This window comes from Vipera ursinii, assembly GCF_947247035.1.
Source record: "Vipera ursinii genome assembly, chromosome: Z".
In the NCBI taxonomy this organism is placed as follows: domain Eukaryota; kingdom Metazoa; phylum Chordata; class Lepidosauria; order Squamata; family Viperidae; genus Vipera; species Vipera ursinii.
Genome location: NC_139517.1, coordinates 117,278,975 through 117,296,043, shown reverse-complemented (window position 1 = coordinate 117,296,043; position 17,069 = coordinate 117,278,975). Strand labels below are relative to the sequence as shown.

Genomic DNA, 17,069 nt, shown 5'->3' with positions numbered 1-17,069 from the left:
GTTTGGTAATTCATTTTATTCCTCAGTATGTCTAATTAAGACTGATAAGGTATGTGAGACCTGTTGTGATAATATATTCTACTGTTCCACTACTCTTACATAACTCCATTTTGTTTGAAGATGTGTATTAAATTTCAATTGAATTTTAATACTGCCTTGACAGTTTTATGCTTAATGCTACAGTATGATTCAAATACTAATCCCTTCCTAGTTCTGCAAGAATTAACCTGTTCCTTTTGCAGTGCATCTATAGTAATTATTGCTTATACTGGCTTGGAAACAATTCTTCTCATTAACAACTAAATTATGGTTTCATCTAGGTCTCATTTCATTACTGTAAAGAGGTAAAAGCTGAAAACTATTGTTGCAGCTTTTTCTAGTCCTTAATTTTTTTTCTCCTGATATTTTAATTGAACATATATAAGATGTCGTATTTTATTTTTAATCACTGAACATTCCTAAGAATATTTTCAATAACAAAATTTGATAGATTTTTTGCTATGTTTGATGACCAGATTATACCTTTTAAAATTTAATTATTAATTTAATCTCATTTTGGTTTAATTAGGCTTTTTTAAAAAAAAACAACTAGTTGATTCTCATTTTTAGGGTGATTTTAGAATTTTTACATCTTTTTAAAATAAAAATTGCCTGCAATATATACCTAGTCATTTACTGTGGCAAAGGTATCTAATTGTAATCTTTCACTGCTTTGAAATGCTCTTGGAATTCTATATTTCACAATAACATGAATATCTTGTCATATTAGACAGCCACATACCTCAGTTTACCATGAAGTCTGCTAGATCCAGCTTAGTGATACTTAACATAGTGCCATTAAACCAGTACAACAGAAATGAATTATGATCTATTGGTTTTTATACTATTCCCTTACCCCAATGCTTGGCAAAAAGCCTTAGGAAGTTTTACCTATATTTCAAAATATAGATTTGGGCTTCATGCTCAGATGGCATAAAGCTAGTATGAAAGTTTAACAATGGCCTTGAGAAGGCAGGACAGTTTAATGTTGAAGAATGTGGTTGAGATGCTACAGATTTTAGCATAAATCATATAAATGACATAGCAAAGTTCTTATATGATTTCTGTCCAAACACTAAATGATCAAGGTGTATATCTGACATAAAAGTTAGCTCTATTGCCAATCTATCTGGATTGGAGAATATTACACATCAGGATCAAAAAGAAGAAAAAATAAATTGTATGGAATGAGGCTGCTGGTACTGTTTGTTAACCTACAAAGACAGCTATTGAAAGACCAAGCGCAGAACTAGTTTTCTCCACTCTGCTGTGGATGGAATGAGATTTTGACCACTTTGCCTTTTTCTGATGAGGGAAGTTGAGTGACTGAAATGGGAAATTCTTCCACGTCCTCCAGATGGATTGATTACAGTGGTGGCCATACTTGACGTAGGGTGTCCTGAGCCTTGAGCCATTTTTGCAGTTGCTCCTGGTAGGACTGAGCAGGTGGAACCTTAGGGTGAGACCATGCTTGAGGCCCTATTGACTGGTAGTTCTTCATTCCTGCTCATTATGTTGCTGCATCACTCATGGATTGCCCTTTCTACCCATTAAAGACAACCCAATTATTGCACAAAAATTACTTTGGATGGCCACATTAGTATACCTCATATTAACTTAGTATGCTCCAGCCAGCAAATATTACTAATTTACTTCTTCCAGTCCAGTGACTCAGCACTTATCCAATCCAGTAAACTGACAGTTCTGCATTGCTAATCCTTCCAAACAGGCTGAGTCACTTAAGAGTGTGAACTGCTGCTTGCTTTTCCATGCTGATTTTTTAAAAAATACAGCAGTTCTGATTTGAGAGTGTTTTCTTCCATCCACCCAATACATTTCTTCATTTAAAGATAGTAAAATAAGTCATTCTTGCTTTCATGTTTCTCTTATTATTTTAAAATTTTGATTACATTATTTTTGTGCTGGTTCTTGAAAAGAACATTCCATTGTCATACAAAAGGAATTGGTTTGAACTTCCAAGTTAATATGAACACCACTTCATATGGCTCTGAGCTTTGAATTTTTACGCAACTTTTCCATTCTTCCCTCCTAACCCATTTGAGCTAGCTCTATTTAATAAGTTAGCTTGTATGGTGCATACAACATATTATAGAAGAAAAAGAGAAGTGCTCTGCAGATTATATCTACCCGTATTATCATAAGATATGAAAAATATCAGAAGAGTTGTATGCTTTTATGATATCCTAAAAAAATTCAATCTGGCCAAATTCGTCTGTTGGTACCTACATAGAACAGCATCCTAGCTTCATTCAGGACAAATTTGGTTCCAGAGAATATGCTAAAGCTTACGCATCCGTTGATTTGGCTATAGTGCAGTGCTTCAATGGTTCATATGTTGTGTGTTTGCAAGAGTTTGGGGTAATTTCTCTACCTATCAGATACCTGCCTTTTGTCTCCTTAGATAGTCTCCAGTTTCAAAACAACAACATCCAGAGCAATATGTCAGCTAGTGAAAGAGTATATTGGTCATCGAGATGGCATTTGGGATGTCAGTGTCACAAAAACTCAACCTGTGGTGCTGGGGACAGCATCAGCTGGTAATAATCTTACTTATTGTTTCAGCCACAGATTGTATTTTGCATTTCTAATGATTAGGTTAGAACAGATTATGGTCTAGGCTTCATTCCCATATTATCTATCGGTCCGTCTGTCCGTCCGTCCGTCCGTCCATGTATCTATCTATCTATCTATCTATCTATCTATCTATCTATCTATCTATCTATCTATCTATCATCTATCATCTATCTATCAATCTTGATAGATACCTATCTATCTGACCATTTGTCTATCTACCTAGCCACCTACATCCATCCATCTGTCCATTCTTTTAATTCTTCAATTTTTTTAATTCTCACAGATCATACTGCTTTACTGTGGAGCATAGAGACAGGAAAGAGTCTTGTTAAATATGTTGGACATGCTGGATCAGGTAAGAATAAATAACTTGGTGAATAAGAATCATGAGGGAAACTTTTCTGTTATAATGGCATATATATTGAGTAAGAAAAATTGACTTTTGGAATTTGTGATAAGTGTGCAGTAGGGGTTTGGATGGAGAATTTAAGAAACTCTTTGTGGGAGCCAGCAAGGCCTTATCTATTCTTCGCACCCTTCTCTGGTCGTCCCATTTCAGTAAGCATGAAAAATAAGTAGTTTGCTACCATTCAGATGTGAGAGTTATTAAGAAGATAAGATCTGTCTTTAAAAAAATCTTCATCATCACATTATAAAAACTAGATGGTAGAATTCTGTCATGCATCATTTCAAATAGAAGGGGAAATACCAGTTTTTAAAATATTCATGTAAAAAGCTTGTTGTTCCAAACAGAAGGACAAATAATAGTTTTAAAAATATTCATGTAAAAAGCTTATTGATAGAGATCAAGTCTAAGGGTGATCCCTAATGTACTCAATCCCACAACTAGTTCTTGTCTGATGTTCTTATGCATGGAATAATTTCCCCAGGAACCTATATTATAGTATTTATGGACTAGCTTTTCATGGGTCGGGTAAACTATTCCTTCTGTTGAGATTTTTCAGTTATTATGTTTCTGTTTTGATATTAGAAATTCCCTCTTCCAAAAATATTTTTATTCTTGATTTTCTTTAAATTTAGCTTTTCCTGTTCAACGGGATAGAGAGATCTAGTTCAAACTAGAAATTAGGTATTCTTCTAAATTTGCTCATCTAACGTGTTTTTTTTCTTTAATGCAGTAAATTCCATAAAGTTTCATCCAACAGAACAGGTGTCTCTTACAGGTATGTAAATGGTGTTTATCCTGCCAAATAATGTTCACTTAATACTTGAGAAAAAATGTACCTTTCTAATTTATTTCAGATTAAGTGAGAATAGGTTTATAGAGCACTTGAGATTTTGGTATTGTGGAAAATCCATTCAATGTTCTTTCAATGAACGAGAGGAGAAGTTAGTTCTGTGTGCTTAATATTTATATTTCCAGATTGGAAAAGTCTGCAGGATGACTTTAGAGACTAGCTTGTGTGTACATTGTAATAATTTAAGAGGGCTTATATATTAGAAAAGAAAGTAGTTAGGAAAGAGGGAAGTTCACATGCATATTGCTTGTTTCGACTTCTTTCCTGCTTTGGAGAATTAAAATCAAAATAGCTGTTCACAGACTGTTAATTTGTTCTACAGCTTCAGGAGATCAGACAGCTCATATCTGGAGATATATAGTACAATTGCCCACTCCTCAACCTACCACAGACTGCAATGTAAGTTATGATTTGTAATACGACTTTTGGGATTCTTAAAGTAGTGTTTATCTCTGCAGATGGAAATTATTATTGGAGAAAATGCACTGTTTTTACATTTTTGTTCATTTATATCATTGGGGTGTTGTTAAATGCCTTCTTTAACAAATAGCAGTCTGGTAACATATGGGCCATAAAGTTCTGGAATCATGACTAGCCTAGCATCAGTGGAAGCTAACTAATATGTGACACTTCATAAAATTATGAAATCACACTTTTGGTATTTACAGCAATTATATTGTTTCTCGGGAGAGTTGACCCCACAATCAGTTTCCTTGAAACAATGCTAGATGTGCCAATTGCCATGCAAATTTAGATCATGACTACAGGGTGGCATGTTGAATAATCAAAGCTTTATAAATGCTTTAAAAAAATCTCCTTGGAATTATTTAGGAAAAATAATGTTTTTATTCTTGTACTTCAGATGTCCCAAAGGACCAAAGTAGTTTAGAATTTGAAGGATAGCATCCCAATAGTAAATAATAGGTACATGAAATAGTATTTTGTTTGTGAAATTCATCCAAAAACAAACAATTCCCTTCTGTGTTTTCTGTTCCCCAAGTACTTATACACCCTATTCGCTATTAAATTTATGTTTCCTTGAGTCTTCAACAGTTTGTCTTTTGGTATCTCATAATATCCCAAGCACTTTAGCTCTTATTTTTCTCTTTAGAGACCTTTGTGTTTTCCAGATATATTTTTGATGTCTAGAATTAATTGGACCAACTTGACAAATTTCATGCAAATTAAATATTTTCAAAATTAACAGCAAATGTCCGGTGAAGATGAAGTTGAGTTCTCTGATAAAGATGAACCAGACGGAGATGGAGATGGCTCCAGTGATTGTCCCACCATCCGAGTTCCTTTGACTTCCCTAAAAAGCCATCAGGGTGTTGTCATAGCAGCTGATTGGCTGGTTGGAGGGAAGCAAGCAGTGACCGCTTCATGGGACAGGACAGCCAACTTGTATGATGTAGAGACATCTGAACTTGTGCACTCTCTGACAGGTATCTTCTTTGGGGGGAAGTTTTTTTATCTTTTCTCCCCATTTATTGGCTGGGTTAACTGTTGTTGGGTTTCTAGTTTTCTGTAATGCAAACTTTTCTTTGAGAGCAAGGAAGACTGAATTTATGACAGTTGTGAACTTCCAAGATGTTACATGTCATTTTGCTGCTTCTTTGAAATCAGTCATTCTGCTTGTCTTGAATACTTGGGAAACCGTGTAATCTGAACAAGAAAACTTCAAAGAGAAAAATACTACATTTTCAAGGCTTTACATATTTATTAGGTATTTCTTTAAGTTTTAATAACTTCCCTTGTATAGTCTCAGCAGGTGGTAGCATTGGGCTGCCTTTGTTGAAGCCAGAAAGCTAAGCAGGGTCAGCTCTCGTTGTCACTTCTACGGAGCACCACCGGGAAACCCTAAGAATATAAACTCTTTTGTGGTTTTTTTTAATGTGTATGTGTGTACCTATGTATTATATGAGACTGTATGAAATAGCAGTGGTAACTTCACTGTTTTATTTACATGTATTGTAAATTTATATTTTTGAATCGATTTTTCTTACAAAGCAGGAGTAAAGATTGCCATTATTTTTGTGTAGTGTTGTTATTTCCGATCCTTATACTTACATAGTTATCCCTTTGTAGTTGCTACATAATCTTACTCCACTCTGGCTTTATCATTATAGGGAGCAATCTAATCTTTCTCTTCACTGGATGTAAAAATGCAAATAAAAATAAAAATCTGCCTGATTAAAAAATATCCTGGATAATTGTCCTTGCTAAAATTTGGCTCAGTAAAATAATACAGTGAAATTACAGCTCACTTTATACTTTGCTTTAGGATTAACAAAGTAAAGAATAGTTGATGCCATCATTTTTGTTCGTAGAGAAGTTGATATTTTTGATTCATGCTCTATAGCAGTTTCAAAAATGTTCTTAGCAAGTTTTAGTAATATCTATCTTAGCAATTGGTTTTCTGAGGATTGGTGGAGTGGGGTTTTGTTAGGATTGCTTTTGCTTCTTGAAGGTGTAGAGTTATCCAGGGAGTTTTCTTGCTTAGATTATATAGTTTCCCAGGTATTCATCTACATCTAGGTAGCTTTCCTAAACCAGGGATGGATGTGGCTAAATTACAATTTCCAGCATTTTTCACTATTAGTTGTGCTTCTTCAGTTGCTGGAAGTTCAGCTGTATCATCTAGAAAAGAGATTGGCAGCCTTTTGGTGTAACAATTACACTTAACGTTGAGATATGTGATAGATAAGGTATTAATGCAACTTGCAGAACAGATTTTTTTTTAAATTTCAGGATAGGAAGTGTAATTTCTTTTTTGGGAAATAAAGATGATTAACCTGTTCTAGAGCCAAATATTCCTGTTTTCCAGCAACCTGCCTAAAAATGATGGAGACCGTATCACCAATTTCTATTCCATAAAAATGAGTTAGAATAATTGGAAAAATCTAGAGACTATGGGAAAAAAGTGTATATGCACATTAAGATATTTGAAGGCTTCATTTATTTATTTATTTATTTATTTATTAAATTTTTATACCGCCCTTCTCCCGAAGGACTCAGGGCGGTGTACAGGGCAATAAATATCAGAATATAAATACAAAAGTTAAAAAAGAGGTTAAAAAGAATTAAATAATTATGCCCAATATAATACAATAATTCAAACTATGTTAAAATTAAATCCAACCCTAAACCCATCAGACCAGGCCAGATTGTTCAAATAGATAAGTTTTAAAATCGCGCCGGAAGGAGCGAAGTTTGGGGGCCGTCCAGAGCTCAACCAGCAAGCGGTTCCATAGGTCTGGCGCGCCCACAGAGAACGCCCTCCCCCTGGGGGCCACCAATCGACATTCTCTGATCGGAGGCACCCTGAGGAGGCCCTCTCTGTGAGAGCGCACTGGACGGAGGGAAGTTGATGCCGGCATAACCATAGCTCTAATCCTAAACTATCCCTTGTTTTCAGACTTTGGCACGGTAGAGCTAGTGTGTTTCTGCTGATGGCAAGTTTATCATTTTCTGATAGTTTGTTGAAAGATCATATAATTGCAACTGGAGATCCTGGAAGAAAAATAGATTAACTGACTTACAGATGTTGCAACATTATGATTCTATAATCCTAAAATAAAACTTTATAGTAGACTTGCTATAAGTTATACAGTTACATGTTGCTATAACTATAACTATAATTTTATAAGCAGTAGTTTTAGAAGCCCCAAATTAAACTGCATAGAACTGGAAACCTGTTTAATATTAGTGTTTGAAGCTTTCTTGTTATAAAGGTAAACTTGGTAGCTGATCTAATATGCAAAAATGCTTCTCTAATTGTCACAGATATGTAAATATCTTCAGATAGCAGGCTGTTTTATGAGTTTCTGAAAGCATGCAAGAAGAGATGGCCTCTACCATATTTAGAGAGCTTTTATTTAATCATGGGTACACTTTGTTTCCTTGGGAGTACCATTTTCATATAGGAACTAAACATTAGTTTTATAGAATAAGGCATGTCTATTTTGTTCATAAGTCACATCAGTACAAAAGTGACAGAAATTTGTTCCCTTACATTTTTAAAATGGCTGACTTAGATAAAATATGGAATTTAATCTACATTATTCCAATAGGGAATAAGTAAGATTGGAACAGAATTTTAATCTACCTTGGGCAAACTTGTTTTGACAAGACCATTTTGATTACCATCGAATTGTAATTGTTTCGCTGATGTTCTTCTTCCCCAATTTTTGTGAGTAGGTCCGGCCTTTTCAAAGTAATAATATTTTGCTTTGTGGTTTTAGGACATGACCAAGAACTTACACACTGTTGCACCCACCCCACCCAGCGCCTTGTGGTAACTTCATCGCGTGATACTACCTTCCGTCTGTGGGATTTCAGAGACCCTTCTATTCACTCTGTGAATGTCTTTCAGGGCCATACAGAGTAAGTGAGAATTTTGTCCTAGACTTTTTTTACGTGGGAATTATATTCGATGACTGATATGGGAAAAGTTTTCTATCTGAATTTTTCATGCTAAATTTAATTAATCTAAGTTGTCTTTTTTCCTGCTTTCTGGCCTAATTAAAGCTTTAATAAATGCTGAAAAGAAGTAAGTTACATCCAATTCAGTCATGAAAGGTTGCATACATTTTCAGTTATTTCCTCTTAAATCTTTCTCTGTATAGATCAATTTTATTAATTTTGATCAGCAAATAAAACTGAGAGAAATGGGGATAGTATTAAATAAATAGGAATCCAGATTAAATGTTGCTTTGTGTTTTATCATGGAATATGCTGCTTATGACTGTTTTACCATTATCTTCTGCACATGGAGTCCCGGTAATCTTTTTATTATATATTTTGATGCATTTTTCTTCATCACTCTGTATTCATGGGCATTTGCTTACTGTTTGCTTCTATATATCTGAACAATGTACTTTTATAGATATAATACTTGATACTCATTAATATAATTAATACTTTAATACTTAAATCAGTTTTGTGTCAAAAAGCTCAAGAATGTATTGTATGTGTTTGCTTTTTTACTGTAATTATTTCTATGCTGCTTTCCATTGGTAGAAATCTTGAAGGGCTGATGTTAATTCTGTTATCTTTGGCAATGCCATGAAGCTGAACATATGAATGGTTGTTATGAAATCTTTTTCTAATAATACATTTCTTGTTCAAGGAGTTCTTGCTTGAAACAAATGCAGAAGCTCCTATTCAGTTATTATTTTTTTCTCATAGGAAGTCTGAGGGAATATTCTCAATTTTTTGTGGAAAGTATTCAAGGTCAAATAATAGCTTGGTTATTGGCATTCAAATGTGGCAAAGAACATAGATTTCCCTTTTTAATGTCTCTGGCACTGCATTGTAATCTGCATTTGCTGATAATAGTTGTAGCATTCATTCTGTAAAACAGTTTTTTAAAAAAATCTTGGAGCTTACTTTTAAATGGCAAAGAATGCTTATTAATTTTAAAGACCTAGAGGAGATCATATTAATCTACTGCTTGTATTTGTAGAGAATGTATGTCTAGAAAGGCTGTATTAAGATGCACTCTTTGATACAAGTGGAAGACATATATAGCTAGTGCTCTATTCTCATAAAAAGTGAAAATTGAATCTTTCTAGATGTTTGTTTAGTGCTGCTATTCTGTAAAAAAAAATAGAACTGCATGTTCTTTCCTTGGACAAGTGTCAGTTGCCAAGACACCGAACTTATATTACTGAATGTGGCAGCACATTTTTAAATCACAAGTTGGAAATTTACAGCTGAAATGTAGTAAAACCCACAAACAATTTTGGGGGCATTGATTTTTCCCCCCAGCAGATGGCGCCTAAATACTGTTTTGAAATTCAAAATGAGAAATATTTCTATGTTCAGCCTTTTATAATTTCTGTGAGGAATGCTATGCTTAATCATGGGGTTTGTTGAGGTTTTTTTTTAAAAAAAAAAGTTTTATGAGCATATTTCAGTAGGAGTTGCAAGTGCATTGATTTAAAGTTATGTCTTCTAGGAAAAAAACAGCACAGAGAAATAAGCACATTTTCTTCTGTGGAGTATAGTGACTTTATATCAAATGGTGATGGTAATGAACTTTCATGTGGTATTAATTGAATATACATAGTGCTCAGAATTAATTTGCTTTAATAAAGCTGTTGTGTGGGCTTATTAATACAGTGTTGCTTTGCAACCAGAGATGTCAGTTTCAGTTGTACCATCATCAGGGAACTAGAAAAAAGCGCCACAGACCATGACTATAGTCAGTGTTCTGCTGGATGGACTGTTGCCCTAGAGATAGTCCTCGACTTATTCAGACCAAAAGTTCTGTTGTGAAGAAAGATGGTTGCTAAATGCGTCACACCCATTGTCATAACCTTTTTTGCAACATAAAATAAATAGGTGCAATTGTTAAGTGAATCACGTGGTAGTTAAGCAAACCTGGCTCCCTCCATTGACTTCGCTTGTTGGAAAGCCAGCTGGGAAGGTTGCAAATGGTGATCACATGACCCTGGGACGTTGCAACCATCATAAATACATGCCAGGTGCCCAAGTTTTGATCACGTGACCCCAGGGAATGCTATGATGGCTGTAAATGCAAAGATTGGTTGTAAGTCACTTTTTAAAATGCTGTTGGAACTTGAAGTGGTCACTAAATGAATGGTTGAGGACCATCTCAACTCCGTATCAGTTTTTCAGTTATTTTCAGCAAGCATTTTAGAGAAGAGGATGGCATCTGGTCAGAGGGATGGAAAGGTGAGACTTGGATAGGTCAAGAATTTTATATAAAGATTAAGGACAATTATGTTCAAAAACAGAAGAACTGTGCCGGACGAGACCAAATATCTTTTTTTTTAATCCCATTTATATCCCGCCCTTCTCTGAAGACTCAGGGTGGCTTACAATCTAAAGCACAAATCAATGTGCTTAGCAATAGCCTTCATTCTATGTATATGCCTGCTTATTAGGGCTTTCGCGCCCCCACCCCAGTGGCATTATTACAAAGTCAGCTTATTGCCCCCAACAGTCTGGGTCCTCATTTTACTAATAGGCAGGGATTGTAGCACTATTAGGACATAGGTTGAGTAATGCTGCCCCACTGATGTTTCTGGTAACTGATATTGTGGAATTTATGGTTATAATAACTGGAAGCTATTAGTAGCCGTGTTTTCCACCAGTCTATCCAATATCCATTTAAACCATTATAATTGCTTCAAGTTCATACTTTGAATGTCTGAAGGATTAAACCCAGGCCTATTTCTTTCCTTTCATTCTATCTGGCACAGAATTTTATTTCTCCTTTTTATGACTGTTTTTTATTTAAAATGGCTTGAGTACATTGTGGTCATTATTAATGGACCCGATAATTCAGTGTTTGTTAGATTACAGATCGTTATATATTAAAGGTATCAAATCTTAATAAATTCAAAAAAGATCTTAGAGGAAGTATGCTGAGGCGGGACTTGTAGAAATCAGACCTTGATGCTTGTGAAGAGGGAATTTCATTTGTAAATGGAAGGAAATATTTCCAAACTCATTTCTAATCCAAAGATATGAGACTGATGTCCTCATTTTCTGTTTTTATTTCATAGAACATTCTGTAACTTTCAAGTATCTGAAATTTAATTTGCAAAAATAATGACTTGACTGGCTTCAATCACTTTTTTTTTAAAAAAGGTCTATATGCAACCTCAAATTAATGAAGACTTCCAGATGAGAGAAATAAACAGCTACCTTAAAGTGATAGATTGCTGAAAATATAGTAAATCTTTCCTATACTGAATATTGTCATATGTTTGCAAGCTCCCAGTTTTTCTAAATATTCTAGCATCAGTATTGATGTCCACTCAGATCTTTTTTTTAATTGTTTAAAAACACTGACTTTTTCACTTTACCATCTTGAATTAGTAGTGCTTTAGTTTTATTAGTGGTAGTTTTGCTTTTTATATCCCCTTAAAGCCACACCAGTAGTTAACTTGGTATACAGGATACTGGTGTTCTCTGCATGATATGTACGTGTTATAAATATTCCTAATGAGTGTTGAAAACAGTATTAGTATTGTTGCATAATATTGTTCTTTTTAAAAAAAGATACTGCATGTATTTGAATTAACACATTTTCTAGTGTTTGTCATCAGCAAATGTTGCACCATGGAAAAAGCCCATAATATTTTAAAGGGAATTATATTGTTGACTGGAAAATCCAAGCATTTGTGGTTTCTGATACTACACTATGTATGTATAGGGATGAATGATTGAATGAATCAAGGTTCCCCCCTCCCCAAAAAAATCTCCCCCTTTTTAACTTTAAATATTTTATTCTTGTTTTAACTGCCTCCTAATGGAATATAATATTTATATGGTTTTTATGTTTTAATTGTACCCTGCCCTAGAGGGAGATTGGCAGGCTCCAAATTGGATAAATAAATAAATAAAACATATAAGTTAGAACGTCTATTTTTATATGTAATAGACGCACTGCTTCCTGGAAGCTGGCCCTTTTATAAAAAATGTATCCGTGTATGTGTGTTTAAAAAAGCCCTTAACTCTGTCTAAAATGTCATGCTGTGTGAGTGAAATGGACACCACAGTGTTAATTTTTTTTCCAGAGCTGTTCCAAGCTGCACTCTGCATCACCATTTCATGGTCCAGCATTTTCTGCCTCATATTTTCTGCCCCCACCTCCTCCTACCCAGCCCCAGTGTGAAATTTCAGCAGATTGTTATGCAAAACAGTTTTGTATCTCTGTGTGACTGGGGAGACAGCTGTTAGTCCTAATGAGGAGTGCTAGCATTACAGTCTTTTTGTTGATTGAGACCCACAGAGGGAGCAGGATATTCCAGTCCAGGCAGCGGTGTGTGGTGAGAGAATGCCACTTTGTCAGCTGGAAGTACATGCTCTGGTGCTTCCTACGACAAGATAAATGAGTTTTGCTGGGGTTTGGCAGAGTCTGAAGTTTTTCCAGAGAATGGTAGTAGCACACCAAACTCCCTTTGGGTAATCCACCATATCAGGGTGTCTTATGAATAATATCTCTTTGCCAACTTTTTTTATGCCCAAAGATACCTGTCATCCGTTGTTGAGTTATTAAAAGCCTAATGCCTTTTAGCGTTCCATTAACATAGAGCCTAATGATCTCTTGTTGACATTTTTCATTAATTTAGTTGAAGAGATGTTAACCACAATTTTAAGTTGGCTACAGCTGCATAAGAATCCAGCATCCCGTGAGAGAAAAATAAGGGGAGACGTTGAACGACCTTCGCTTCCTTAGTTTGTTAAACTTTTCAGATTCAAGTGCACTTTGAACAGCATTTTTCATCATTAAAGCTCCAAAGAAGGAGCAAATGCATTAACTGAATACTCTATTTAACCTCCTGCTTTCCATTAATTTTGTGTTTACACCTCAATTTAGTGGATAAGTTAAAAGTGTTGGCCTTGCTCCTGTATTCTTTGTCACTGGAGCAATTATGTAATAGCCTCATGTCAAAGCTGCAAATTATAGTAGTTGAAAGTTGCATTAAATTGGAACAAAAAACCCCACAACACATTTTTAAAAATTTAGTACTATGATCTTAATGAAGTATCATTTTTGGAAGATTTAAATTTGCAGGCTTTGCTTAATTAAATGTGGTCATTAAAGGATTGTTTCAGATGCATTTATGTAGTCAGTAAATGATCCATGAGAATTTCTCATGCTTTGTGAAATAAATGCATTTATTGATAAAAATGTATGACCCCCCCCTTTATTTGTTTATCAACCTAGCTATGAAAGTGAGAATCTGGCAAGTATGTTTTAGGGTAAGCTTCTTCATTTGGTGCATGAATTGGAGAATATTGAAGATATTAGTGCAATATTGTGATAATCCTACAATGCAAATTCATATGCCATCCGCACAAATGAAATAAAATGAAGTTCTAGTTATCTGCAATATTTTTAAACCATCCCAATTATGGGCAGCGTGAAAGAATCAATAAGCTGTATGGAGAATCAGCATTTTCTTGCTTCTGAACATTTTATGTGATACACAGGTTTATGTATAATAATAAACTATTGTTAATAAATCAATCTTGGTCTCAATTCCTGTCAGAAGAACTTGTGTCACATCTGTTATTAGATTGGAAGTAATCTTGAAAATGTCACAAGAGCCTTGGTTTCTTGCAATAGATTAATAAACTATTCTTTTATTTGTTTTTTAAAGACCTTTCTTCCAAGAGGTTGCTTGCTGGAGATAGTGATGAAAATTTTTATGTAAAATATTTTGAAAGATGTTAATGACCTTAGTTTTTAGTCTGTCCCTCTGCAGCTGAAATATTTGTAAATGATACTTCAGCAACATTTCAGGTTTTTTAAGAAATTGTTTTGGGGTAGCCACAAAAATATGGAATGCGTGATCTCCTAATTATTAGATATGTTTGCCACCTTCAAATATTTATAAAAAAATAAAGGCAGAACATAAATAAACATTAACAATCTTTTGTAAAAGGCAAAGAGCATTCTGTAATAAAATTTTATGTTATTTGCATAGCATTGGCATAAGCAGGCTTCCATGTATTTCTGCATATTTCAGTATAATTGATTTTAATTGAGATATGACGCATGCCACTTAGTTATCAGAAAGACTGTTGCTGGTTTATCTGTTTGGTCTTCTGTTTTGTTATCATGGTTGATGGTTCTCTTTCCTGTTCTTTTCTCCTTCTCACATGTTTTATCTTTAATCTATCTTCAGAAAGAACACCGCTCTCTGAAAAATAAAATTCATGGTTGCTCTATATTCTGTCAGTATTTTTCAGAGCTTTGTCTTATGTGAATGAATTGTATTTTTTATTTTTCTATCCATATTGTTTATCAGGGTCTGGGTTTATAACTATAGCTGTTTATGACAGTCGGTATAGAGTAGTAGTTAAGGTGCTGGAGTAGGAGTGAGAGACCCAAGTCCTAGTTCTCCCTTGGGTACAAAGTCAGTTAGATGACTTTGGGCTAGTTCCTCTCTCAATGGGGGAAAAATGGTCTACCAACCAGCACTGCCCCTCATGATAGGTTACACTCTGTAATTCTCAATGGTGGATTGTTGATGATGGAGAATGAATAGCCTCTGTTTGTGTGTGTATGTGTGTAATAAAAAATAAAGGCTATTCAGTGCCACATGCTGTTAAATTAAATGCTATCTAATTGGAGTTTTGGTTGGTTTAATGCTTTGTATTGATCTCAGTCGGAGGGCTTAGTGGATAATTTTCCTTTGCACAGCCTGTCTATCATCTGTCCCGTGTCAGTTTCTTTTCCTATGGTGTAAAATAGAGGGAATGATGGATGCTTTCTTCTTTCGCCACTGTTTGCATTTTCTTTCAAGAAATATTGAAGTAGTTTGATTATTGCTTCTTATTTTAGAGTTTCTTAATTTTGGTAAAATTTTAATATTTCTATTTGCCATTTCTGCCATCTGGCCATATATTTAATTTCCATTTCTAATATGCATTTTCCCCTTTTAGATTATCCTTCAGGTTTCCTGTTCCTTCTCTGTTTTTTAAAGTTTGGCCTCAATGCATTTAGGGCTCCAAAGACTGAACTCAGAACTTTAAACTGAGCCAAAATATTAAGTAGGACTGGAGGAAAGTAATTCATATTTTCTTCATTTAACTTTTCCAAATGTACTCGCAAAGTGAGATAATTGCTAGAATTCCATGGATCCAGAGATAACTGGCTGCGTTTCTGGGAAAGGCCATAGTTGGTAATCATAAGGTATCCCTTTGCATCTGAGGAAATTGGTAGACCAAAGGCCACCTTCAAATTGTCTGTTAAAATCATTTACTTGAATTGAATTTCAGTTTATTTTCCCTGACTTGTTCCTAATTTGTGAAGTTTATTGCCTCTCTTGGATCCACAGATGTAAGCCAAATGTAATCCATATATTAATATTTTGGGGTTTTTAAATAGAAACTTTCTTGGATTACTTGTTAATTTTAGCTACATTATTGTTTGTCAGCTATCCATAGATATTTGGAGTGGCCTTGAAATGCCATTAAATACATACATTTCATTCCAAAGCTTGAGGAACAAGTTCATTTTGTGTTAAAAACAGCGTGAGAGGGAATTCGTACAGTAACTTACTTTAATAAAATTAGAGCAATAACCAAATAGTTTAATTCACACCAAATTCAACCATATTCTTGTGCTTAATGGAAGGTATGAAAAGTTTCAAAACAAGAACCGTATTATTTTTCTGTTTTTAGCAGCAAAGGCTCTGATTGCTTACCACTGGAAATATCTGGATAATCTTGCTTGAGAAAAAAAATGTTTGGATAAGGTTTATTCTTTTGCCCTGCTTGAGAGATCTCTGATAACATCCAACAACTTAAAACACAAAATGGGAACTTATTATTGACAGGATTTTATCTGTTTGATAAAGGACAAAATGACTTCCATAAGGATGTATGGAAAATTTAAATGGCCTGCAGTAAGAATGTAAAAGCTATTGTGTGTAATATAATGTATAGAAACTTAATGTCACTGCTTTGAAATGGTCAGCCATTTAAATAGTTTAAATAAATAAATGAGTATTGCAAAAATCAAATAAAATATGAATAAGCATGCATGCATGTTCCTGCACAGACACAGGGTAGTTTCCCAGTGCCTTTTAAGGCAACTTTTTTTAAAAAAAGAACATAATATTTTATTGGTATAATTATTACATTGTGGAATGGGACGCGGTGGCTCAGTGGGTTAGGACGCTGAGCTTGTCGATCAGAAGGTCGGCAGTTTGGCGGGTCGAATCCCGAGTGCCGCGTAACAGAGTGAGCGCCTGTTACTCGTCCCAGCTTCTGCCAACCTAGCAGTTCGAAAGCATGTCAAAATGCAAGTAGAAAAATAGGGACCACTACGGTGGGAAGGTAACAGCGTTCCGTGCGCCTTTGGCAACTAGTCATGCCGGCCACATGACCACGGAGACGTCCTCGGACAAGCGCTGGCTCTTCGGCTTTGAAACGGAGATGAGCACCGGCCCCTAGAGTCGGAAACGACTAGCACTCATGTGCGGGGGAACCTTTACCTTTACCTTTACCTTATTACATTGTGACATTAACATAAAACAATTATTTGCAAAGTCTAGGAGAGATTTGTGTGTTTGCCCAGTATCAAAAGAACCACATTGGGATTGAGGGAAGAACAGTTAGAGAATTGCAGCCATAGATTGGAAGAGAAGATTTAAACAAGGAAATGGTTGGGTTTAATTCCTG

The 17,069-nt window shown here is 35.0% G+C and overlaps 1 protein-coding gene across 3 annotated transcripts in view; it reads left to right on the top strand.

Moving 5' to 3' along the window:
- WDR37 (WD repeat domain 37) overlaps positions 1–17,069 on the top strand; it is a 52,141-nt gene that overhangs the window by 19,747 nt on the left and 15,325 nt on the right. For all 3 annotated transcript variants that reach the window (XM_083378587.1, XM_083378588.1, XM_083378586.1), the window contains 6 exons: positions 2,462–2,597; positions 2,918–2,989; positions 3,774–3,818; positions 4,216–4,292; positions 5,101–5,338; positions 8,138–8,279. In XM_083378587.1, the coding sequence (XP_083234713.1) occupies positions 2,462–2,597; positions 2,918–2,989; positions 3,774–3,818; positions 4,216–4,292; positions 5,101–5,338; positions 8,138–8,279 (710 nt within the window). The remainder of the gene's footprint in view (positions 1–2,461; positions 2,598–2,917; positions 2,990–3,773; positions 3,819–4,215; positions 4,293–5,100; positions 5,339–8,137; positions 8,280–17,069) is intronic.